At 40.5% G+C, this 25,611-nt stretch overlaps 1 protein-coding gene across 1 annotated transcript in view; it reads left to right on the forward strand.

Moving 5' to 3' along the window:
- LOC132823080 (follistatin-related protein 5-like) overlaps nucleotides 1-21,660 on the forward strand; it is a 377,005-nt gene extending 355,345 nt beyond the window's left edge. The window contains exons 12-15 of the mRNA XM_060836620.1: nucleotides 2,136-2,285; nucleotides 3,227-3,334; nucleotides 8,888-9,012; nucleotides 20,961-21,660. Of these exons, the coding sequence (XP_060692603.1) occupies nucleotides 2,136-2,285; nucleotides 3,227-3,334; nucleotides 8,888-9,012; nucleotides 20,961-21,660 (1,083 nt within the window). The remainder of the gene's footprint in view (nucleotides 1-2,135; nucleotides 2,286-3,226; nucleotides 3,335-8,887; nucleotides 9,013-20,960) is intronic.
- Nucleotides 21,661-25,611: the final 3,951 nt, after the last annotated feature.

Below are 25,611 nucleotides of genomic sequence, written 5' to 3' on the forward strand. Positions count from 1 at the left end.
TTAGAGACATAGAGATGTATAGCACAGAAACATATCCTTCGGTCTAACTCATCCATGCCGACCAGAGATCCCACTCCAATCTAGTTTCAGTTGCCAGCACCAGGCCCACATCACTCCAAATCCTTCCTATTCATATACCCATCCAGATGTCTTTTAAAGGTTGCAATTATTCCAGCCTCCACCTCTTCCTCTGGCAACTCATTCCATACACACACCACATTCTGTGTGAAAAAGTTGCCTCTTAGGTCTCTTTTATATCTTGCCGTCTCATCCTATACCTATGCTGTCTAGTTTTGGACTCCCCACATCAGGGAAAAGACGTTGTCTATTTATCCTATACATGCCCTTCATGCTTTTATCAACTTCTATGAGGTCACCCCTCAGCCTCTGAGGCTCCAGGGAAAACAGCCCCAGCCTATTTAACCTCTCCCTAGAGCTAAAATCCTCCAACCCTGGCAACATTCTTGTAAATCTTGTCTGAATCCTTTCAAGTTTCACAAAATCCTTCCCATAGGAAGGACACCAGAATTTTATGCAATATTCCAACAGTGGCCTAACCAATGTCCTGTATAGCCACAACATGACCTCCCAACTCCTGTACTCAATACTCTGACCAATAAAGGAAAGCATAGCAAACACCTTCTTTGCTATCCTATCCACCTGTGACTCTACTTTCAAGGAGTGTGAATCTGTATTCCAAGGTGTCTTTGTTCAGCAACACTCCCTAGGAACTTACCATTAAGTGTATAAGTCCTGCTAAGATTTGCTTTCCCAAAATGCAATACCTCACATTTATCTAAATTAAACTCCATCTGCCACTCCTCAGCCCATTGACCCGTCTGATCAAGATCCCATTGTAACCTGAGGTAACCTTCTTCGCTGTCCACTACACCTCTAATTTTGGTGTCATCTGCAAAGCTACTAATTAAACCTCTTATGGTCACATCCAAATCATTTATATAAATGAATGAAATGTAGTGGACCTAGCACCGATTCTTGTGACATTCCTCTGGTCACAGGCCTCCAGTCTGAAAAGCAACCCTCCATCACCACCTTCTGTCTTCTACCTTCGAGCCAATTCTGTGTCTAAATGGCTGGTGCTCTCTCTATTCCATGTGATCTAACCTTGCTAATCAGTCTCCCATGGTGAACCTTGTCGAACGCCTTACTGAAGTCTATATAGATCACATCCACTGCTCTGCACTCATCAATTTTCTTTGTTCCTTCTTCAAAAAACTCAATCAAGTTTGTGAGACATGATTTCCCACGCACAAAGCCATGTTGACTATCCCTAAATAGACCTTGCCTTTCCAAATGTGTGTAACTCCTGTCCCTTAGGATTCACTCTAACAACTTGCCCACCACTGATATCAGACTCACTGGTCTATAGTTCCCTGGTTTTTCCTTACCCCCTTTCTGAAATAGTGGCACCACTTTAGCCAACCTCCAGTATTCAAGCACCTCACCTGTGACTATCGATGATACAAGTATCTCAGCAAGCGGCCCAGCAATCACTTCCCAGCTTCCCACAGAGTTTTAGGGTACACCTGATCAGGTCCTGGGGATTTATCCACCTTTAAGCAATTCAAGACATCCAGCAATTCCTCGTCTGTGATACAGTCATTTCTCAAGATGTCACCATATTTCCCTAAATTCTATATCTTCCAATTCCTTTTCCACAATAAACACTGATGCAAAATACACATTTAATATCCCCCCCATCTCCTGTGGCTCCACAAAAAGGCTGCCTTGCTGATCTTTAAGGGGTCCTATTCTCTCCCTCGTTAGCCTTTGTCCTTAACGTATTTGTAAAAACCCTTTGGGTTCTACTTATGTACTTATTGCATATAACTGAATATTTTAATTAATAAAGATACAGTATCAGTTATACATATTGTTTAATATTAATCTACTCATGCTGTCCAAAGATTCTTACTTTTTCACATAGGATGCTTAATATATAAGCCATACAATTTCTTGTATTGCAACAAATTAAACTTGATTGTAACAATTTGTCTTCCCTTTCTCTAATGAAAGAAAAATTCCAAAATTGAGGTTAAGTAGGTAACCAGAAGATTTATTTTGTTCAAGTGATAATGCAAACACCAAGTTCAAAACCTTTTAATTTTTCACAGGAAGAGATTTGTCCAAGCAATGAACAGGAAGCCACTCAACAATGTGTCTGGGCCTCAGCTGTCAACATAAGAGATAAGTACATCTATGTCTCCCAACCCACACAGAGTCGGCTTCTTATCATTGACATTCCATCCCAGAAAGTGTTACAGGTAATTTGAACTGATGAATTAGCAATGTTTGAACGGTTATAAGGTTAAATATGCCTTCGATCTCAGCAGAATGAATTTGTCTTTAATTTTGTTTGTCAGCATGAAAATCTAGTCTCTGATAGTTGTATTAATCCAATACCAAATTGATTTAGGTAGTCTTTCCCCTGTTTATCGAAGTTGATGCACACCATATCATTGCTCTTTAAGTGGCAGTCAGACTCAAGATTGAGCAGAAGCGAAGCTGTCGTACGAAGTGAAAGTGCCGTATCAGTGTGGGAGGAAAGATACTCTTTTGAGGTGGCAACTGAATAGAGGGATTGTGTAATCTTTGTGTAATACTGTAGGGAAGTTTTTGGTAGTAAACCTGTTCTTTTTAAGTTAGTTTCAAGTCTATTCGCACCCCACCTCCATTGGGATTGAATACAACCCCAAAGTCATTGAGTGAAGCATCTTACACAAACAATACCCTAAATATTGGAAGTTGTACAGAATGCCATGTCGGAACAAAGGATTTCATTTGTTCTCCACCTTGTGGCATGAAGTTAGGACAATTTGATTTTGTAAACTATTACATTACTTCATCAAATTTGAACAATAACAAAATATCACTTAAACTTAAAAAAAATTACTTCTTGAAGAGAGAATTTGGTACAAACCATGATCTAATGTAAAACTTTGCTTGCCTTTGTTTTAGCTGTTAGGTTGTGTGTAAGAGCTCTTGTGGTGCAGTGGTAGTATTCCCTACCTCTGAGCCAGAAAGCTGGATTCAAATCCCACTTGCTCCTGAGGTGCATATTGACATTTCTGAATATGTTGACTAAAAAAAACTACATAACTGAAATACAGTTGCTCACCGCCTCAAAATGGATGTCAGTCTCTCCAAATATTTACTTAAGAAAAATTTCATTCCAACTGTAACTGCTTGTCATTTATTTTTTTAGGCTGTATCAACTGACCCTGTCCCAGTGAAACTGCAATATGACAAGTCACATGACCAAGTTTGGGTCCTGAGCTGGGGGGATGTAAGGAAAAGGAATCCTACTTTGCAGGTATGGGAGAGTTAGTATGTCCTCCTTTACTAGAGTAGAAAAAGGTAAGATCACTGACTTGAAATGAATGATTATCAAACTTTGCAAGTAATATTCCTGTACAGATTTTTATTGCTCAGGGAGACATGGTGCATGTGGGGCAACCTGGAAAGTAGAGTAAAGATCACATTCAGACAAGTTATGAACCTACTAAGTGGAGGAGCTGGTGACATGGAAAGTAGGATACCAAAAGACATTCATTCATTGAGAACAGCAAGGCCGTAAAGAACGGTCTTTTAGAAGGGAGAGAGTGGCCTAAAGAATGAGACATCAGCAAGGAGAGGGGAGCTGTGAAAAGTGAAACCTTAGGGAGAAGAGTGAATATGACGAGCAAGACATCTCAACAAGGAGCAATGGGGCATACAGAACAGGGTGTCTAGGAGAGTGGGGAAAAGAAAGAGAGGTGTACAAGGGGAGAGAAGGGTACACAGGAGTACAATAGGGTATACAAGAGGGATGGATGCACAAAAGAGGAGGGTGTAGTAGACAAGACAGGCATTTACAGGAGAATGGGATGTACAGGAGGAGAGTGTGGTGTTCAAGAGGAGAGTAGGATGTATAGGAGAGTGGGGTATACAGGAAGAGAAGAGTACAGTAACAGTGCAGTATACGAGGGTGGGGGGAAGTAGGTTATATAGGAGAACAGGATGGACAGGAGAGAATGTATGTATGGAGAAGGGTGTATAAAGGAGGATAATGGGGTATACAGGATCATAATGGGTTGTCAGGAAGATAGCAGAACCCAAATTACATAATCTCTGGATTATAACAGAACCATGAGCAAATTGGCATAGAAAAAATAAGATCAGAAGATGAAATGCAGCACTCAAAGACTGGTGTGGAAGAATAGATTTCTATTCAGAAGCACTGCCATTAATATTTTGAAAAATGTGAGCTGTACCATTGGAGTAAGTTTCACAGGAATCATGCTGATAAAATGTTCTGGAGAATTATTTAACTAGGCCAATACAGAGGTATTAAACTGAATAATGGAAGTAAGGGATCATATGAGCAAAGTTAGGATAAATTAAACAGAAACAACAAAGCAAAGAAACAGTAAGGATAATGATACATCACACTTACCTCCTGTACACTTGCTCCTGTCCAACCTACTCTTCTCCTGTACTGCTGTTCTTCCATTTTGTTTCGAATGCTGAGCACATTCATATACAAAGCCTTTAGTTCCATCATTTCATTCTGATAACAACCTTTGTCTTATAGACTGACACAAGTTTATACACTGTGTCCTTTCCTGATTACTACTTCACTATCTTTATCAAATTCTCTGTGTTTGTTTCAGTTTTCCAACATCCACAACATTTTGCTTTTGTTTGAATATTCGTTTGCCTTATTTAAACAGGGATACAATTTCATTGTAAGAAGTGCAGAACAGGTTCACATGATTGGTACCTGAGATAAAATGATTGTGTTATGAGCAACAGCTGGGCACTTCGGTCTTTATATATTGGAGTTTAGAACCATGATATGATCATATTGAAAAGCATAAGATTTTCAACAGACGTGACAAGGGTGGATGCTAGAAGGATGTTTGTCCTTTTTGTAGAGACTAGAACTACAGGACACAGTTTCAAATTAGGCGTCTTCAAATTAAGATGGAAATGAGCATTTTTTTTTCTCTCTTTGGGGATCATGAATCTATGGCATTCCCTTACCCAGAAAGCAATACTGGTAAGTTCATTGAATGTGGTTAAGGCAGAGTCAGATGGATTGCTGATTGACAAGGTAGCTGAAGGATATAGGGAGCAGACAGGGAAATGGAGTTGAGGCCACAATCAGATCAACCATGGTCCTATCAAAATGGCAGAGCAGGGTTGAGAAGTCAAATGACCTACTCGGACTCCTACTTATGAATTCATATTGTTCCTAATTAATTTGGACAAAGTTATTCAAGACACTTTCTTTCATTCATTCATGAAATCGGTGGCTGTCATAAGGTTGGCACTTATTGCCAATCTCTTAGAAAGGTAATGGTGAGCCAGCTTCTTGATGCAATGTAGAGACATTAATAGTACTCTTATGGATGGAATTTCCAAGATACTTGTCCAGTGACAAAGAAGAACAGCAATATATTTCCAAATCAGATGGTGATGATTCCATTACCTGCTAACCTTGTTCTTCTCAGTGGTAAAAGTGGTTGGTTTTGAGATTTTCACCCAGAAGGTGGTGGGAATCTGTAACTCGCTGTCTGTAAGGGTGGTGCAGGCGGGGTAGTATTAGCTCATAGATGGCTCAATGGAGGGGAATGCCTAGTACTGTATGTATCCAGAAGTTTGACTAATGCAAAGCACAAATATGCCTAGATAGAGAAGGAGGGTTTGGCAGTCATACTTGGAGTCAGGAAGTTCCACCAATACCTTTACAGGCATACATTTCTAATAATAACCAACCACAAACCTCTGCTAAGTCTACTCAAAGAGGACCAGGCAGTACAACCCATACCTTCAGGTCGAATTAGACAATGGGCTCTTACAATAAGTGCATATGATTACAAGCTGGAACACCATCCAGAGGCGAAGTAGCAAATGTGGATGCATTGAGCTGCCTCCCACTGGCAGATACATCACTGGTGGTACCATCACTGGAAGAGTCTGCAGTAGTGTTAAATATTTTGGATGTACTTCCGGTCAGAGCTGACAGTATCAGAGATTGGATGCAGAAAGATCCAGGCTTGGCAAAACGGAAACAGCAGTTGGTGATGGTGAAAACCAAAGGGCCGTCACATCCAGAATTGAATCCTTTTCGGAGAAACCAGAGCACAGAGGTTGACATATTATCATGGGGAGGAAGCATATTTGCAAAAGTCACTACCAGATACTGGCTGAACTCCACAAGGATTATCCATGGGTTTCCAAAATGAAGATGTAGGCAAGAGGTCATATCTGCTGGCCAGGATTGGTGGGTCACTGCCCAGAATGCCATCAAGGACAGAAATCACAGCCAGCAGCTCCCCTGCATTGGGGGGAATGGCTGAGTAAACCGGGACTCGGTTACACGTGGACTATGCAGGTCTTTTCATGGGCTCAATGTTTTTAGTCATTCTGGATGCTCACTCAAAGCTGCTGGATATGCATACAGTTCATTCATCAAACACAAGGACAACAATAGAAATACTGCATGCATCTTTTGCAATACAGGGGCTCCTGGAAGTGCAGTCACAGATATCATGCCATCTTTTACCAGCAGGGAATTCCAGAGCTTCCTAAAGTCGATTCGTACTTGACATGTTAGGACAGCTCCATACCATCCATCATCCAATGCTCTGGAAGATAAAGCTGTCCAGACTTTGAAGGTGGACTTAGAGAAACAGCATACAGCTTCACTAGATACCAAACTTTCTTAGTTCCTGTTTGATTATAGGACCATCCCTCATGCAACTACAGGATAGCTCCAGCAGAGTTGGTAATGGGGAGAAGGCACTGCACCAGGTTAAATCCGATCTTCCCAGACCTGATTGGATGGGGGAAATGGCATCAGAAATGCTATTGATGGACACAAGACTCTGTTAAGCGAGAGAGACAGTTTATTTCAGAAGATGATGTTTGATGCAGTAACTAAGGGGATGGTCTTGCATGCATAAGAGGCAAGGTCAGGTCCAGGGTGAAGTATAACGTTCAGGTAGGTGCAATGGACCTGAATAAGCATGTGGACCATATGAAAACTGTAAACTTGCTAACAATGCAGGAGCAAAATGTGCCCAGCTCCTCAAAAGCCTTTCCAACTGTTCTGGAATACATTGGTTCTCTCTTTCCATTGAGCATTGAATATATCTTGGAATCTGCGATGAAAACAGCAGACATCACCACTTCAACGAAAGTGCCTAATGAAGAGAATGAATTTCTTCCGAGACACTCCACGCGCAAGAGACGAGCTACTGTGCACGTCACCCATATCAGTGGCAAAACCAGAGGATCGTGACCCAGAGCTGAAACACCCCAAGAGGAGATACGAGAAAAAGAACTGGCCTATGCCCTCGAACTCAGTGGGCGAGGGACCTTGGACAAGGTCAATCAGGTGGACCTCCTAGAATATGTGTTCCCTGATTGGAGCTGTTAATCTTATCCAATCATGCACCCCTGGCTGACAGATAAGAATGTCAAACAAAGGGCACTGCTTCTCAATGGCCACTCGGTGTTTTCCTTTCTTCCTGGTGGTGGAAATTGAGTAAAGACTCATACACCTTGTGTCTCTCACTGTGTCTCACACCTGCACACACACAACATGGGTGCTGGGGAAAAATAAGCACTACCGCAGTTAGGCGGTAGTGTGGGGAAAATGAATGTGTCAAACATCCTGTTCACTCTCAGAGCTGGCTCTGAGGAAAATGGATCAGTGTCAAGGACTCACTAAAGGGTGACTAGGTGACAATATACCGGCCTCTGGGGAGTTGTTTCAACCTGTTACTTTAGTTGTGAGTTAATAATTAATTGATTAATTGAATCAATTAGATTAGACAGAATATAATAGTGATGGTAGTGTACTCTGACTGCAACATGTAGGAATCTGTGGAATGCTTTACAGTCCCAGATAACCATATCTGAGGTAAATTTCTGCAACTTGAGTGATATCACCTCACAGTTGCTGAACTGGAGTCTGAACTGCAGACTTTGTGAATAATAGGGAGGAGTAGATTTACGCATTTACTTTTTCTTAGAAGCAGTCACATCACTTAAACTTGGTAGAACTTCAGGGGCAGAAGTTTCTGACTATCCGTCAGGCAAGTCATGACGGAGGAATCTCAATCATTGACTTTGACAAACAGGTATGAGATACTTGCGACCAGTGTGTATGAGGAGAAGGCATGGCACAGGCTGAATAGACAATCTGACCATGGCAGCATGCTGCAGGATGCCGTTCAAGTGGCAATACTAAAAAAGGAATAATGTTGCAATAACAAGCAATGTAGTAATGATTAAGAAGGTACAGTTAGTGGGATAGATAATGTTGTCTAAATCATGATCAGGATAACCGAGGGTTATGTTGCCTTTTGGGTACCAAGTTTGAGGACATGTTCTTGAATGTGGAGATGAACTTGGCTTGGGACAAGGGGATTCACTTGTGATGCCCCACAAAGAAACCAACAATCTAAATAGAACTTGGAATGATTTTCTCTGAGAGAGGTTGAGGCACATGAGAAGTAATCTTGACTGACTAGAAACCCCTCCCACCCTTACTCTCTGAAATTGTTCTCTTTTGGAAGGAATTACAGATGGATGCGTAATCTATTTGGCCACATTATGCCTTGACCATCAAGTCCAGAAGTAGGACATGAAACTAGAGATTTTCACTATTAGGCAGGGGTGCTACTTACTGCAACCAATGACTTAAACATATGGAAACATATTTGAAAACAATTATGTCAAGAAAAAAAAACAGCCTGAAGAAACCAAAGTCACAAGCTAGAGTTTAGAGATAAGAACATTGAAAATCCAAGCCTTAGCTTGCAGAAATATAGCTATGTGGATCTACTGATTATTCTGCCTCTTATTTTTGCAGGTCATCACTCAGGCAAGTGGAACTGGAGACCATCACACAATCCATACACAACCAGTTGGCAAACAGTTTGATCGGGTGGATGATTTTTTCATTCCTCCAACTAACCTCATCATCAATCACATCAGGTAGAATTCTACAGATTTGTTTTACAGAGCGATGCATATGTCATTGCAACATCATTGTATATTTCTCATGTAGAGTGACTTGTATGGGCAACAAAATCTGCTTTTAGACCAAGCTATAGCGTAGTTTCATCCAAGTACTGAGAAGAGAATGGGAATTTTCTGTCAAACTAAACATCATTTGTAGTAGGTTAAACAAGCAGAACACTTTAGACATGACACTAATTCAAAACATTAATGAAAAATTTATGCATAATATTTGAGGCATGAAAAATTACTCCAAGACGTGTACAATTATTCATTAAAGCTGTACAATATATAGACTTGACTCCACCGTAAGTCCCAATCAGTGATACATCCAGTGTCATCTTTCTTTTACATCGGTGTCCATTTTTGACAGTTCTACTAAGGTCGTGTGGTTAACTCACATACTTGCACTTAACATGTAAAAATGATTGCACAAAGGCATTTGGAGCCAGAAATGGGCAAAATCATTTCAGCATACTATTACAGGTTTTGATATCACTGATATTACATAAAAGACACTGATGGTTTCCCAAACTGAAGAGAGCAATCAAAAGGTATACTTGACAATGTGTAACATGTAATGCAGGCTAAAATAAAGTTAACTTAATTATTAATTTCACTCCCAAGCAAATGCCAGAAGCCATCAGATTTGATTGGGATGAACAACAAAAGAAATCAACTGTAGATTCATGTTGTGTACACACACATTGACAACAAGCAAAATGTTATGATATGAATGCACCTAGTAAAATGCAAAATTAGTTTATGGAAGGTATTTTGTTTAACTTTAATCATTTATAGGCCCCAAATAAAGAGTGAATATTACTTTAGTTTTTAGAGTTAGCGAGAACAATTGATCAAAGCAAATGCCAAAGACCAGATGTAGAAACCAAGCAACAATTTCAGATTAACATCAATTCAAACTATATCAAACTAAGGTGCAACATTACTCTGGTATACTCCAATTGTTTGTTATTACTAGGATTGAAACTATCTATGCACTGGTTATTACCTAGCAAAAACCAAAGTCCGTCCTGCACAATGTCATGACCTTTGTGCAGTTTGGTTTGTGGACTCAGAGTTATAGGGAGGGGCTGAATAGGCTGGAGCTATTTCTCTGCAACATCGGAGGCTGAGGGTGGCCATACAGAGGTTGATAAAATCATGAATAAGGTGAATAGCCAAAGCCTTTTTCCCAGGGTAGGGGAGTCCAAAGATAGGGGGCATAGGTTTAAGGTGAGAGGGGAAAGATTTAGAAGGGATCTAAGAGGCAACGTTTTCACACAGAGGGTGGTGCGGGTATGAAATAAGCTGCCAGAGGAAGTGGTGGAGACAGGTACAATAATGGCATTTGAAAGGCATTTAGGAAGGGTTTAGAATGATGAGAGCGGAACACTGGCAAATGGGAGTAGATTAATTTAGGATATCTGGTCGGCATGGACAAGCTGGACCGAAGGGTCTATTTCTCTACATCTCTATAATTTCTTTATTTTTTGAGTTTCTTATATGAAATACCTATGAAATCTAGTGGTAAATCTGTACATCAGCAATCATTAAAAGAAAACATGTTTGCAATTGATAATGCAAGACTAGTTCATCAGTGATTAGTGTTAAATAGGTGTCCTCTCGCTGGATCTACTCAATGCTTCTGACAAGCTTAGGACTCCATCCAGTTGCATGAATGGGATTCCTGTTGCATGCACAATCCAAGCATCATCCCTGATTATGGTTAATTATGTCTCTTCCCCTATTGCTCTCCTTAACTCTCAGCAAAAACAATTTGTTGTTAAAGCCATGTATCCACAGAAACATAATCATTCCATACAGAATAACCTGCAGCTGATTACTGTATTCAAACAGAATCTCACATAGAGATGATGCATATTTTATTTACGTTATCAAAGCAGCAGAGAAGTGATTTAATAAACTGTAGTCACATAATAATGTACTTTTAAGGTTATCGATCAACTTATCGTTAATTCTGGATGCCCACAGAGTGTTAATTTTGAAGCTAATCACCATTTTATTCATGCTGATTCTGAAGTTCAAGTGAACACCATCATATTTTGTTCCTATTACTTCCATTTGGTGCAAAACACTTCTTCCACTGCACAGTAAACTTTCTATTCACAGCTAGGCAACAAACAAGCAGTCTTAGCTGATGTGTTTATCATGAGTGGAAAACCTGGCTGTTTACTTGACCTACATACAAATCAAACACTGTACCTCATTAGTCTACTCTGAATACTTCTTTATACCAACATTGGAGGATGCTACTTTTGTTGAATTTTCTCAAGTAACTGATGGTGAAGTCAATGTGAAGGGCATACAGGTCAATCTGTTTATTGGTAAATCTGTCAGTTCTGTTACTGAGCAGCATTGGATGGTATATTCGTGATGTAAGAAATTTGAGTCAAAACTAGTATAACATTGGAAGATGGTGATATAATTGAAAATGGAATTGGTCTTGAATTTCACCTCTAGTATTTACCTTGTTGCAGAAGGTAACCCCTAACCCCTTGTTGCACAAATGTGTCCACATGCAAACAGTGAACAATGCAATTTGGTGTAAGCAACCTGATACCTCGATCCTGGATGACACTATCACTGAGATAAAAATCATAGAATCCCCAGAGTGTGGAAGCAGGTCACTCAGCCCATTGAGTGCACACCAACCCTCTGAAGAGCATTCTACCCAGAGCCATCCCCTCATGTAACTCTGCATATCCATGGTTCATCCACCTAACTCACACAACCTACACATCCCTGGATGCTTTGGCCAATCCACCTAACCTGCAATTCTTTGGAATGTGTGCAGAAACCCACGCAGATATGTGGAGAACGTGCAAACTCCTTACAGTCACTCAAGAGTGGAATCAAATACAGGTCCCTGGCACTGTGAGACAGCAGTGCTAACCACTGAGCCACCATCCCATCTTATATCATCATATATTTTCTCCAAGCAGGACATGAATTCTGGGAATGACAGATAAAGGTCTGGAAAATCCCAATGGAATTAGGATCAGACATTGGTACTGATTCTGGGTCCTGAACTCAGCAGAGGGGGAAACAGCCATTCATTAGGAGTTTCTTAGAGGAACTTCTTTAATTGACATGGAGACAGATTCTTCACTCAGCTAAGTGCAGTAGTAGGGGTCTTGAGAGTGGAGGGATAATTACAGGACACCAGTTTGATGTGATGGCAGATAGGTAAAAGAGAGGTTGCTTCAATAGAGAGATTATGTAAACATTGAGCTGCCCTCTCATCAACTATTTTAACCCTTTTAATGAAAAATGGTTCTTGCAGCAAGACCCCATTGCTGGGGTCATGAAAGTGAGGTAAAATGGGAAGATGTGCTCCTGCAGGATGGTCTATGGCTGTTATCCCTGAGGTGTCCATCTCAAGGCATCTAAAAGGGCCCTGGCTGGTGCAGGAACTTTGAGGTTAACTGGAAAATCCCAGTGCATCACCTTTTATTGGACTTATTTAGGCTCTTGAGCCATGCTGGGCATTGGCTTTTGTACTTTGGTAACCTGAAATTCTGCCAGGCCACAAAAATGGACAGATCTAGGAGTGGCAGAGATGGCATGATGGCCCGTGGTTAGTACTGCTGCTTCACAGTGCCAGGGACCGAGGTTCAATTCCCCCTCAGGCGAATGTCTGTGTGGAGTTTGTAAATTCTTCTCGTGTCTCTGTGGGTTTCTTCCAGGTGCTCCGGTTTCCTCCAACAGTCCAAAGATATGTAGGTTGGGCGAATTGGTCATACTAAATTGACCATAGTGTTCAGAGACATGTAGGTTACGTTCATTAGATAGGGGAAATGTAGAGTAATAGGGTAGGGCAATGGGTCTGGATGGGATACTCTTTGGAAGGTTGGTGTGGACTTGTTGGGCTGAAGGGCCTGTTTCCAAACTGTACGGATTCTATGAAACTGACCCAATGACCAGTGCAGCATTTTTAAACCTTGCCTGCCTCTGCTCCCACCGAATACCAGGGCCAAACTGCAGAAGTCAGAAAATTCCTGCTTTAAAATGTACTCCATCAGTACTGACCAAAGTAACACTGAAGGATAACTTTTATGCAGCATGACGTTTCCTTTCTCAATAGTGATGAATGTTGAAAAGTTTACTGCTGTTGAAGAATGCAGCAAAACCACTACTTGCTGTGACCTGACATGCTGCAATCAAGAAGTTGCAAAGTGTCATTGTTGATACAGTTTAATTCTTGCTGATAGTTTTGTGTCGTGATTCTTAAAGTGACAGGGAATGTGAATTTGAGAACTTTGCCTATTTGACCATTTACATAGATTTGCATCAACAAAAGATTCAGGATTAACAAAGGTAATGAACACTAAAATCATCCGACAGCTGCAAATGCAGACGTTTGTCTCAAAATCTTAGGCTGCTTGCCTGAAGATTAAAAGGTGGATAAATATTTTGTTGTTCTAAACTGGTATAACTGGTAATAGAAATGTTTTCTATGATTTCTCTGATTCTTCTTCATTGCTCCCCAAGCATTCTTACTTGCCTGACTTTTTCCTTTCTGCTTCGTCTCTTCCAGCTCATTATTCTTGCTAATCAGCAGCATTGAGGAACCAGGGAAGCAGGCAGTGGGTAGGAGGAGAGGAACCAAAGGAACAAAGGAGGAACCAAAAGAGAAAATGCTGGAAAATCTCAACAGGTCTGGCAGCATCTGTAAGGAGAGAAAAGAGCTGATGTGTCGAATCTAACTGATCATTTGTCAAAGCTTTGACAAAGGGTCAGTTAGACTTGAAACGTCAGCTTTTTTCTCTCCTTACAGATGCTCCCAGACCTGCTGAGATTTTCCAGCATTTTCTCTTTTGGTTTCAGATTCCAGCATCCACAGTAATTTGCTTTTATTTGAGCAAAGGAGGAAATCTGGGGATGGAGGGTTGAGAATGGTTCAGGTGAAATATTTTTTAAAAGTTACATAACATTCCAAAATATGTTAAATTACTTTTTTTAAAAATCTGAAGCGTCAATAAGCAGAACTCTGAGCTGAAAATGTGAGATGTTAATCGTGGATATATCTTTAATGGCAAGGAGCAGGTTACAAACTTTTGTCCTGTTCATTTCCCTTGTACAACTCTCATCTTTACTCACTTGAATACAAGTGATAGAGACTTGAACAAAGAAGACAGACAATTGGTTTATCCAGATCTGACTGGACCACATTAAGTGCCTTTAGGTCCTGATTGCATCTGCTAAAGAAATGTTCATTCTGCATTGCAAAGGTAACCCCCAGCTTCCTTCCCATAGCCATCTTCTTAAAGTCTGTTTGGCAATTTAGAATAGTGGGGATGGAGGTTAGGGCAGTTGATTGTTCCTCCTGCAGAATGTGGGAGGTAAGGGTCACCCTTAGTGTCCCTGCTGACTTCGTCTGCAGGAAGTGTACCCAACTCCAGCTCCTCGAAAAACCGCGTTAAGGAACTGAAGCTGGACCTGAATGAAGTTTGGATCATCTGGGAGGTGGAGGGGTTATTCAGAGGAGTTACAGGGAGATAATCACACCTCAGGTACAAGAAAAGTGCAGATAGGCTACCGTCTGGGGACAGAATGGGAACCAGCAGGCAGTGCAGGGATCCCCTGTGGCCATTCCCCTCAACAACAAGTATACTGTTTCAGATACTGTTGGGGGGTTGGGGACTTACCAGGAGTAAGTAATGGGGCACAGGTTTATGGCACAGAATCTGTCTCTGTTGCTCAGAAGGGAAGGGGGAGAGGAGAAGAGCATTAGTCTTTGGGGATTCCATAGTTAGAGGGACCACTAGGAGGTTCTGTGGAAACAAGAGAGACTCATGGTTTGTGTGTTGCCTCCCAGGCATCAGAGTTCGTGATGTCTCTGATTGTGTTTTCAGGATCCTTGAGAGGGACAGGGAACAGCCCCAAGTCATGGTCCACATAGGCACCAATGAGATGGGTAGGAAGAGGGGTGGGGATTTAAGCCAGAAATTCAGTGAGGTAGGATGGAAGCTTAGAGCTAGACCACACAGAGTTTGATCTCTTGTTTGTTACCCATGCAACATGCCAGCAAAGCGAGGAATAGGGAGAAAGAGGAGTTGAAAACATGGCTAAAGAAATGGTCCAAGAAGGAAGGTTTCAGATACCTGGAAAATTGGGGTGCATTCTGGGCAGCTAGGACCTCTACAAACGGAATGGTCGACACTTGAACCAGAGGGGTACCAATATCCTGGGGGGGACCATTGGCTAATGCTCTTTGGGGGTGTTTACTAATTCAATTGTAGTTCCAGTGTCCAGGAGGTTGAGAGTAGTGAGCTTTCAAGGTCGCAAGAGTGCAACAGCAAGCAGGAAGGTGGTTTGAATACCAGGAGCATCCAGAATAAGGTGGGTGAACTTGCAGCATGGGTTGGTACCTGAGACTTCGTTGTTGTGGCCATTTTTGAAATTTGGTTAGAGCAGGGACAGGAATGGTTGTTACAGCTTCCAAGATTTAGATGTTTCAGTAAGAACAGAGAAGTTAGTAAACGAGGGGGAGGTGTGGCATTGTTATTTAGGAAACTTTTACGGTGGCAAAAAGGACGTTTGAGACTCATCTACTGAAGTAGTATGGGCTGAGGTTAGAAACACAAAAGGAGAGATCACCGTGTTGGGAGTTTTCTATAAGCCTCCAAATATGTAGAGGAGATATAGAGGAAAGGATAGCAAAGATGATTCTGGATAGGGGTGAGAGAAATTGGAAATACTATAGTTCGAGTACTTTAGATGGGTCACAGTTTTTGTCTAATGTGCGCAAGATTTCCTGACAGGCCAACAAGGGGCGAGGCCACATTGGATTTGGTACTGGGTAATGAACCCGGTGAGGTGTTAGGTTTGAAGGTAGGTGAGCACTTTTGTGATAGTGACCACAATTTGGTTAAATTTACTTTAGCCATGGAAAAGGATAGGTATATATCAAAGGGCAAGAGCTATTGCTGGGGGAAAGGCAATTATGATGCAATTAGGCAAGATTTAGAATGGTAAGGACAGGGAAGGAAGCTACAGGGAATGGGCACAATTGAAATATGGAGCCTATTCAAGGAATATCTACTGCGGGTCCTTGATAAGTATGTACCTGTCAGGCAGGGAGGAAATGGTCGAGCGCAGGAGCTGTGGTTAACTAAAGAAGTTGAATTTCTTGTCAAGCAAAAGAAGAGGGCTTATGTTAGGATGAGACGTGAAGGCTCAGTTAGGGCGCTTGAGAATTATAAATTAGCCAGAAAAGACCTAAAGACAGAGCAAAGAAGATCCAGGAGGAGACATGAGAAGTCGTTGGTGGATAGGATCAAGGAAAACTCTAAAGCTTTCTGTAAGAATATCAGGAATAAATGAATGACTAGAGTAAGATTAGGGCCAATCAAGGACAGTCATGGGAAGCTAAGGGTGGGGTCCGAGGAGTTAGGAGAATAACTAAATGAATATTTTTCTTCAGTATTCACACTGGAAAAAGACAATGTTGTTGAGAAGAATACTGAGATACAGATTACTAGACTAGCTGAGATTGAGGTTCACGAGCAGGAAGGGTTAGCAATTCTAGAAAGTGTGAAAATAGATAAGTCTGCTGAGCCAGTTGGGATTTATATGAGGATTCTCTGTGAAGCCAGGGAGAAGATTGCAGAGCCTTTGGCTTTGATCTTTGTGTCGCCATTGCCTGCAGAAATAGTGCCAGTAGACTGGAGGATAGCAAATGTTATTGTTCCCTTGTTCAAGAAGGGGAGGAGAGACAACCCTGGAAATTATAGACCTGAGAGCCTTACATTGATAGTGGGTTTAGTGTTGGAGAGGGTTATAAGAGATAAGATATATAATCATCTAGAGAGGAATAAGTTGATTAGGAATAGTCAACATGGTTTTGTGAAGGGTAGATCGTACCTCACAAACCTTGAGTTATTTGAGAAAGTGACCAAACAGATGGATGAGTGTAAAGTGGTTGATGTAGCGTATATGGATTTCAGTAAGGCATTTGATAAGGTTCCTCACTGTAGACTATTGCATAAAATACAGAGGCATGGGATTGAGGATGATTTAGAGGTTTGGATCAGAAATTGGCTAGCTGAAAGAAGACAGAGAATGGTGGTTGTTGGGAAATGCTCATCCTGGAGTTCAGTTACCAGTGGTATACTGCAATGATCTGTTTTGGGCCACTGCTGTTTGTCATTGTTATAAGTAACCTGGATGAGGGTGTAGAAGGATGAGTTAGTAAATTTGCGGATGACATTAAGTTCGGTTATGGATAATGCTGAAGGATGTTGCAGATTATAAAGGAACATAGATAAGCTGCAGAGCTGGGTTGAGAGGTGGCAAATGGAGTTTAATGTGGAAAAGTGTGAGATGATTCACTTTGGAAGGAGCAACAGGAATGCAGTGTACTGGGTTAATGGTGAGATTCTTGGCAGTTTGGATAAGCAGAGAGACCTCAGTGTCCATGTATATAGATCCCTGAATGTTGCCACCCAGGTTGATAGGGTTGTTAAGAAGGCATATGGTGTGTTAGCTTTTATTAGTAGAGGAGTTGAGTTGTGGAACCATGAGGTCATGTTGTAGCTATGCAAAACTCTGATGTGGCCGCACTTGGAGTATTGCGTACAGTTCTGGTCGCCAAATTATAGGAAGGATGTGGAAGTTTTGGAAAGTGTTCAGAGGAGATTTACTGGGATGTTGCCTGGTATGGAGGGAAGATCTTATGAGGAAAGGTGAAGGGACTTGAGGCTGTTTTCATTAGAGAGAAGAAGATTGAGAGGTGATTTAATTGAGTCATATCGATAGGGTGGACAGTGAGAGCTTTTTTCCTCTGATGGTGATGGCTAGCATGAGGAAACATAGTTTTAAATTGAGGGGTAATAGGTATAGGACAGATGTCAGAGGTAGTTTCTTTACTCAGCGAATAGTAAGAGCGTGGAACACCCTGCAACAGTAGCAGACTCGCCAACCTTAAGGGCATTTAAATGGTCATTGGATAAACATGGATGAAAATGGAATAGTGTAGATTGGTTCCACAGGTCGACGCAACATCAAGGACTGAAGGTCCTGTACTGCCCTGTTATGTTCTATGTCCTCGACGACCTATCCATCCCATCCTATTATTCATCCATACACTGCTCCTTAGTGGCATCATCCACAAGTACAATGTCAATTTCAAGGATATACAGTGGCATCCAGCACCACCACACCACCACTCCTCTCAACCCCTCCAATGTCCCTGCATTTTCATAAGGCTTGTCAAACAGTCAGAACTAGATCAGTAGGAATTTCCTCTGGTTAAATATTGGGTACACTGAAGCAACAGTCTTTAGTTCCTGTTGAAACCTCTGCTCTCTGAACACCATCACTCTCCATGACAACTAAAGGACATCTATTTTCATCTCTAGAATTTCACTCAAAAATGCTCCATTGCGGACTCTCTATTGCTGCTAATTTTATCCATGCCTTTAATAATTCTAGGCTTGGTATTATAACGTGCTCCTGGTATGTGAGATTATCGAGATCTTTCCTGCTCTTGCCCTAACCGGGTGCAGTGACAGTGATTGCCCTTGTTATCGAGGTAGTATTTGACCAACTATGACATAAAGGAGCTCCAGCCAAAGTGGAATCATTGGGAATCAGGGAAAAAACTCTCCACTAGCTGCTGTCATACCTGGCACAAAGGAAGGTAGGTATGATTTCTGGAGGTCAGTCACCTCAGTCCCGGGACAGTTGCAGGAATTCCTCAGGGCAGCATCCAAGGTCAAATTATCTTCAACTGCTTTATCAACAATCATTATTGCATCTTACAATTCAAATTGGGATGTTTGCTGATAATTGAACAATGTTCAGCACCATTCATGACTCCTCAGATACTGAAGCAATCTGTCAATATGCAGCAAGATCTAGAGAACATTGAGACCTCAGCTGATTCATGGCAAGAAACATTCACACTGGGCAATGACCATTTCCAACAAGAAGGAACTACTCATTTCTTCTTGACATTCAATGGCATCTCTAGCTGAAACTTCACTATCAATATTCCTTGGCTTACCTTTGACCAGAAACTGAACTGGATCAGCCTCATGTAGCCATGACACATCCTGGAGATTCTACAATAACTTTGATCGGGAATGCCATGGAATACCTTGATGAGTATAACACCAGTAACACTCAAGAAACTTGACACCATCCATGATAAAGCAGCTTGCATGATTGACACCTCATCCACCACCTTTAATGTTCACTCCCTTCACCAATGATCTGCAGTGACAGCAGTGTGTACCATCTACAAGCTAACTGCAGTGAATCATCAGTACCTTCCAAACCTGCAACCTGTGCCATTGAGAGGGATAATGGCAGCATGGGAGTACTGCCATCTACCATTTCCCTCTGAGCAAAACACAAAACCTGCAGCAAAGCTCAGACAGCACCTTTGAAACCTACAGCCACTTAATCTAGAACGGCAAGGGCAGCAGATACATAAGAACACCTCATCTGCAAGATCCCCCTCCAACCCACTCGCCATCCTGACTTGGAAATATATTGTTATTCCTTCGCTGTAGCTGGTTCAAAATCCTGAAATTCTTTCCTTATCACCATGGTGTATCAATCATGGACTCAAGATTCAAGAAGGCAGCTCACGACCACCTTCAAGAGCAAATAGGAATGGGCAATAAATGCTGGCCAGCTAGCGATGCCCACTTCCCATCAAGTGAATGAGTAATCCCTCATTTCAATCACTGCACTATTAATGGTTACAGTTGCCTAGGTTCCAATATTTGGAATTCCATCTCTACACTTCTCTCCCTTGTTTTCCTCCTTTGACAGTTCTTAAAACCTATCTCTTTGACAAAGCTTTTGGTCAGCAACCCTAATATTTCTTTAAGTGCTTCAGTGTCATACTGTTTCATATTGACCCCGGGAAGCACTTTAGAATGTCTTTACTATATGAAAGGAACTGTTTTGATACAAATTGTTGCTATTCTTGAGGAGAAATGTCTCCACCCAGAGAATGGTGAGCCTGTGGAATTCTCTGCCACAGGAAACTATTGATGCCAAGACATTGATAAGAGGTAGATATAGATTCTAGAACTAATGTGATGAAAGACTATGTGGAGAAAGAGGAACAGGATACTAAATTGAATGATCAGCCGTAACCACATTGAATGGCAAAGCTGTTTGAAGGACTGAATGGCCTATTCCTGTTCCTCTATATTTCTTATATGGGAAGTTGGTAAAAGCAGATTCGGTAAATAGTTTCTTAACTAAGCATGAAAAATTGACTGGGTTATGGATAAAAGTAGAGATATTGACTAAGTGTGACTTAGCTTTCAAAGAGCAAGTTGAAATAAGATGAGACTCATGGTTTCCTTTTATGTTTTATGTTTTAATTATTCTGTCATTCTATGATTTTACTATTTAAAAATCTCTCAGTTAAGCCTACTATCAGAGAGAAGTTATTTTAGAGAGCAAGGAAGAACCTGTAAGATAACCAATTACAAAGAATTTTATCAAAGAAGTAATATTTTGTCCACTCAATCACTTCATGTTTAGATCCTTGAGTTTTAATTGATGAGTCTCCTTTCTTACTGCAGCATCACAGAATAGAAATAAAAGTAAACCCAAACGATAATTCTTATCCATATTAGATTGCAATTTCAAGCTATAATTTTTGTTGATATTAGGGATGATAGCGCACAAGCATGGAGTGTGGGGGCAGCAGAAACAGCTTCTCTTGCCCAGAGAACCTTAGCCGTGGTGAAGAGCCATGGAGACTACAGAAGAATCATGTTTTTACAGGATTTCCCATGGCTTTGTTACCATAGTGACAGCTAATTAACATAAACAAAGAAATTCAGCTCTCCGTACGCTTACATTCTCGCTGTTATTTTACTTAAATGATTAATTCGTGAATCAATTTGTGTTTTGATTTTCTATTTTAGATTTGGATTTATTCTTCACAAATCAGAAGCAGTACTTCACAAAATCGATCTCGAGACTATGGCCTACATTAAAACAATCAGCTTGAAAAACTACAGCTGCTTTCCACAGGCAATGGCCTATACTCACCTGGGTGGCTATTATTTTATTAATTGTCTGGCAAATGGTTCAATTTCACAGCCACAGATCATCTTAGACAGTGTCACTGATTCTCTAATCGGATACAATGATGAAGTGTCAGGTACTCCATACATCTCCCCTGACGGGCACTACCTTGTCAGCACAGATGATTGCAAGGGGTTAATTAGAGTCCAGTCTATTAGCTATCGGGGTGAGATCAAGTCTACTTTTGATATTACTACCAATCTGCACATTGTTGATGTGATCTTTCAGCCATCCTTTACGGAAGCCAACCAATACTACATCTATGCTAGTTCTCGTCTTCAAACAGACCTGCTATTTCTGGAGCTCTCCACGGGCAATGTTAACATCATTAGGGGTGTAAAGGATCCCATTGAACAGAATGACTGGCTGTGGAATAGCATCAACAGGGTAGTAGTAGGCAGTGGCCTATTTGGACAGCACCTTGTTACCCCATCTAAGGATTCCCTGTTCATCATAGGTGCAAGACAAAACAAATTGAACTGTGAGATATCCAACATTATACGAGGCAACACAATTGTGTGGGTTGGGGAAGCATGAGAGGCTACAGAGTGGAGCTTATATCCATCCAATGACCTTTTACACTGCTTTTAAGACAACTGTACAGTTAACATCTGCATTTTTTTTACACTGAAAAGCAATCTTAATGTACACAACTATGTTGCTGAACTTAACAGTGTTTTGAAGATTATTAATGTGAGTGTTAGGATGCAACTCTTAGTTGAATGATAACTTAACCCTTTAAGTGTGAACCTTTTTCGTTTTGTAAATCACCTGATGTCTACCCCATATCTGCAAAAAAGATGTATATTTTCTATAACTTTTCACTGTGGACTATCATAAATGTGGACTAAAAGACAAGATGAGCAACAAGGTATTTCTTTTCACAGTCCTTTTTCAGTCTAGAAACAAAATTGTGGTTATTACAATCTTACTTTGAAATCAATCTCATTGCTCCACTCCTTTTATTTCGAGTGAAATGATCATACTACAGCCCTCAAAGGGTCACAAAGCAAAAAACAATAAAATGTTCATGTTGATTGGAATTATTCACTTAATTGTTATTTAAATAGTTGCCTCTACCCCATTAATCTTGTGACTCCTTTAATGTGTTTTATCAATATGGATGGCATGATCTTCTACATTTCGCAACTTTGCATCTATAATTTTATGCCATATGGGGAGCTTATGGTTGTGATATACAGTCCTAAAATGACAGAGCTAGACACTAGTGTGGTGATAAATTCACACTGTTGTTAGTGTATTGGAGTATGAGCATTGCTCAGTGCTGGATGAGTGGACTTACATAAAATTTCCACAGAGTTTTTAACCTCAGATGTAATGATGATGGTGGTATCTGAAAGTACAGCTCTAATTAGCCAGAATGTTGAAACTACACTGAATTGAATTTAACATCCAGCTCACCTTTACATATTGATCAATCATCATTATGCATGTCTCTCCAATGGTTTTGAAATGTCCCCATGCAACTGATCAGGCAAGTTCTTCCTGATTAAGAAATATTGAATATCTTTATCATATCTTAAAAAAACCATTCAGTTTTCCCTTGCCCACCCTGCATCAAAGAAAAAGCAGTTTAAAAGCTTATCTTTTAACCAAGGTCTAATAGACAGCTACCTATGGGAAACAAAAGTGAACATTTCAGCTAAACGACAATGGAATTCTGCAGGGTTCCTTAAACCTTAAGTACATTCTTTGTTTTCTGGAAATACGATTCATTTAATGCTGTACAAGACACTCTTTCATGGAACTATGAGTTTCCCTATTTCATTTGTTAAAACGTTCTCAGAATGAATGGTTGGAATGCACCTGATTTAAAAAAACATACAACTGAAAGGTAAAATTTATACAGAAACTGACTGGGAGTGGGTTTTTCAGATTTACTAGCATATTATGATAAAGGTTAAACCTATAATTGAAAATATTGTGTAGTATAACCTAATAATTTATTAATTTTTTGACAAATTTAGGACTTTTTTTCAGCTTTGTTCTCATAGATAAGCTTGTCAAAGTCTTTTTAGAAAGCAAACACAAAACCTTGACAATTATGGTATATGGTTTATGATATTGTTATGAATTACATTAACATTTTCTGTTTACATAACCAAAAATAACATCATACAAGATAGACCTAAGGTTATAATGATTTGCTACTAAAATGTTTGTCCCCACACCTTTACCATTATGAGTCATCACCACTGTCCAGTATTGAACAATTTTAGCTCTTTAACACAGTACAGAGGATTAAAATGTATGCTGAAGCTCATTACTTGAGAAGTACACAAAAGATGGATGAGAGCTTCCCAGAGTTGACCATTGCAAATATTGATTGAGAATGTGCACTGAACAAATATAATGATCCAAACATCCACAAACAGTTTGGGAACCATTAGTGTAAGCAAATATTACATGTGAGAAGCAACAGTATAAACCACATTGTCAGTTTAGTTGTAGGGGTGGGATTTGGGATTTTAATTGCACAAAGTGAAGAGCAAACACCAACAAGCACATGGTGATCTTTGCTGACCAATAAAAATCACAAGAAGATAAATTGAACTTTCATCTTTTCTCTTTGTCTAATTCTCTATTCCGTGAATTGTGTTTCTCTCCTCCTCTTCCTACATCAAAGTCTTGCTGCCAAAGAGACAAGGCAGAAAAGCTCACAGTGAGAGCTCTTTTTATTCCTCTTGGGAATTGACCAGGATCAGCTCAGTGTTTTGTACAAGCTAAAAAATTTGTTCTATGGGCAAATTGTAGATTCAAGCTGAAATAAAATGATCGATAAACAGGTAAAGTGTCTCCATAGCTGTGTGGGAACGGAATACATTCAGCATGTTACACTTATGACTTATAAAGTTAATTCAATTAAAGTTTTTGTGAAAAATATGAATCCTCAGCATGGAAACAAACATTTCAACACCATTTGCAAGGGCAAATTTAAGATGTGATAAACTCATATATAATACAGAAAAAGAAATTTGACCCATCATACCTATAGCCATCAGCAAAGGTCTGACTATGCTAATCCCATTTTCCAGTTCTTGGTCCATAGCCCTGAAGATTATGTCAGCGCAAGCAAATATCTAAGTACTGCTTAAATGTTTCAAGACTTCCTGAATAACCATCCCTTCAGGCAATGAGTTCCAAACACCCAACATTCTCCATGTGAAAACATTCTCCTCAACTATCCTCTTAGCCTTCTACCTCTTACCTGAAGTCTATGCCCCCTGGTCATTGAGCGAAAAAGTGCCTTCTTAATTATCTTATCAATAGCTCTCAGACACCTTTATTTAGTCCCCTCTTGACCTTTGCAACTTCAAGGAAAACAACCACAGTTTATTCAATCTTTCCTTTGAGCTCAGACCGTTGAGTACAAGCAGCGTCCTGCCAAGTCTCCTCCCCACCCTTTTGGGTGCATTATTGCTATACTGTGGTGACCAGAACTGCACATTGTACTCCAGTTGTGCCCAAACTTGTGTTTTATGCAATTCCAAAATAACTTCACTTCCCTTGCATTCTATGTCTCAACTAATAAAGGCAAATATCTCATATGCATCCTTAACCACCTTATCCACCTGTTCTGCTTTCAGGGATCTGTGAGTATTCATGCCAGAGTCCCTCTGATTTTCAGTATTTTCCAGGATCTGACCATTTATGTAATCCCTTGCCATGTTATCCCTTCAAAAGAATATTGCCTCACACTTTTCTTGTGAGTTGCCACAGCTCTGCAGTTTACAAAGATCCTGCTCAGTGCTTACCACTATACTGAAGAACATGTGCTGCAAGTACACCCTTAAGTCCTAATTATTAATATACACTGCAACCAGCAAAGGCCCCAACACTGAGCCCTGCTGAACCTCAACAAAAGTCAAAATAAAATAATACCATCACCCCTGTGTTGTATCTCTCAGCCAATTTTAGATCCAATGTGTATCTTTTCCTTGGATCCCATGGGCTGTTATTTTGTTGACTAGTCTGCCATGAGGAGCTTATCAAAAGCCTTGCTAAAGTCATGTAGACCATACCAAATGTATTGTTTTCAACGGCGGTCCTAGTTTCCCCCTCAAAACATTTGAGCAAATTTTTCTAATACAACCTTCTCATAATAAATCCTTGCTGACTATCCCTAATTAATCCCTGTCTCTCCAAACGCAGATATATTCAATCCCTCATAATTCTTTCTAGTAACCTCCCACCATTGAGATTGAACTGACTGGCTTGTAATTTCCTGGTCTATCACTTTCCTTTTGTTAATAATGGAGCAATGTTAGTTATCCTCCAGTCCTCTGACACCTGACATGTGACCAAAGAAGATCTCAAAGTTAGAGCCAAGATCTTTGCTATCACCTTGTTGCTGACATGAGTCTGGGATACATTTCCTCCATGCCTGAAGAATTATCCATTGTTGAAGCTGCTAAACCTGCTAGTACCTCCTCTTTCCTTATGTTTATCTCTTTTAATGTTTCACAG

The sequence above is a fragment of the Hemiscyllium ocellatum genome, chromosome 16 (genome assembly GCF_020745735.1).
Source record: "Hemiscyllium ocellatum isolate sHemOce1 chromosome 16, sHemOce1.pat.X.cur, whole genome shotgun sequence".
Lineage (NCBI taxonomy): Eukaryota > Metazoa > Chordata > Chondrichthyes > Orectolobiformes > Hemiscylliidae > Hemiscyllium > Hemiscyllium ocellatum.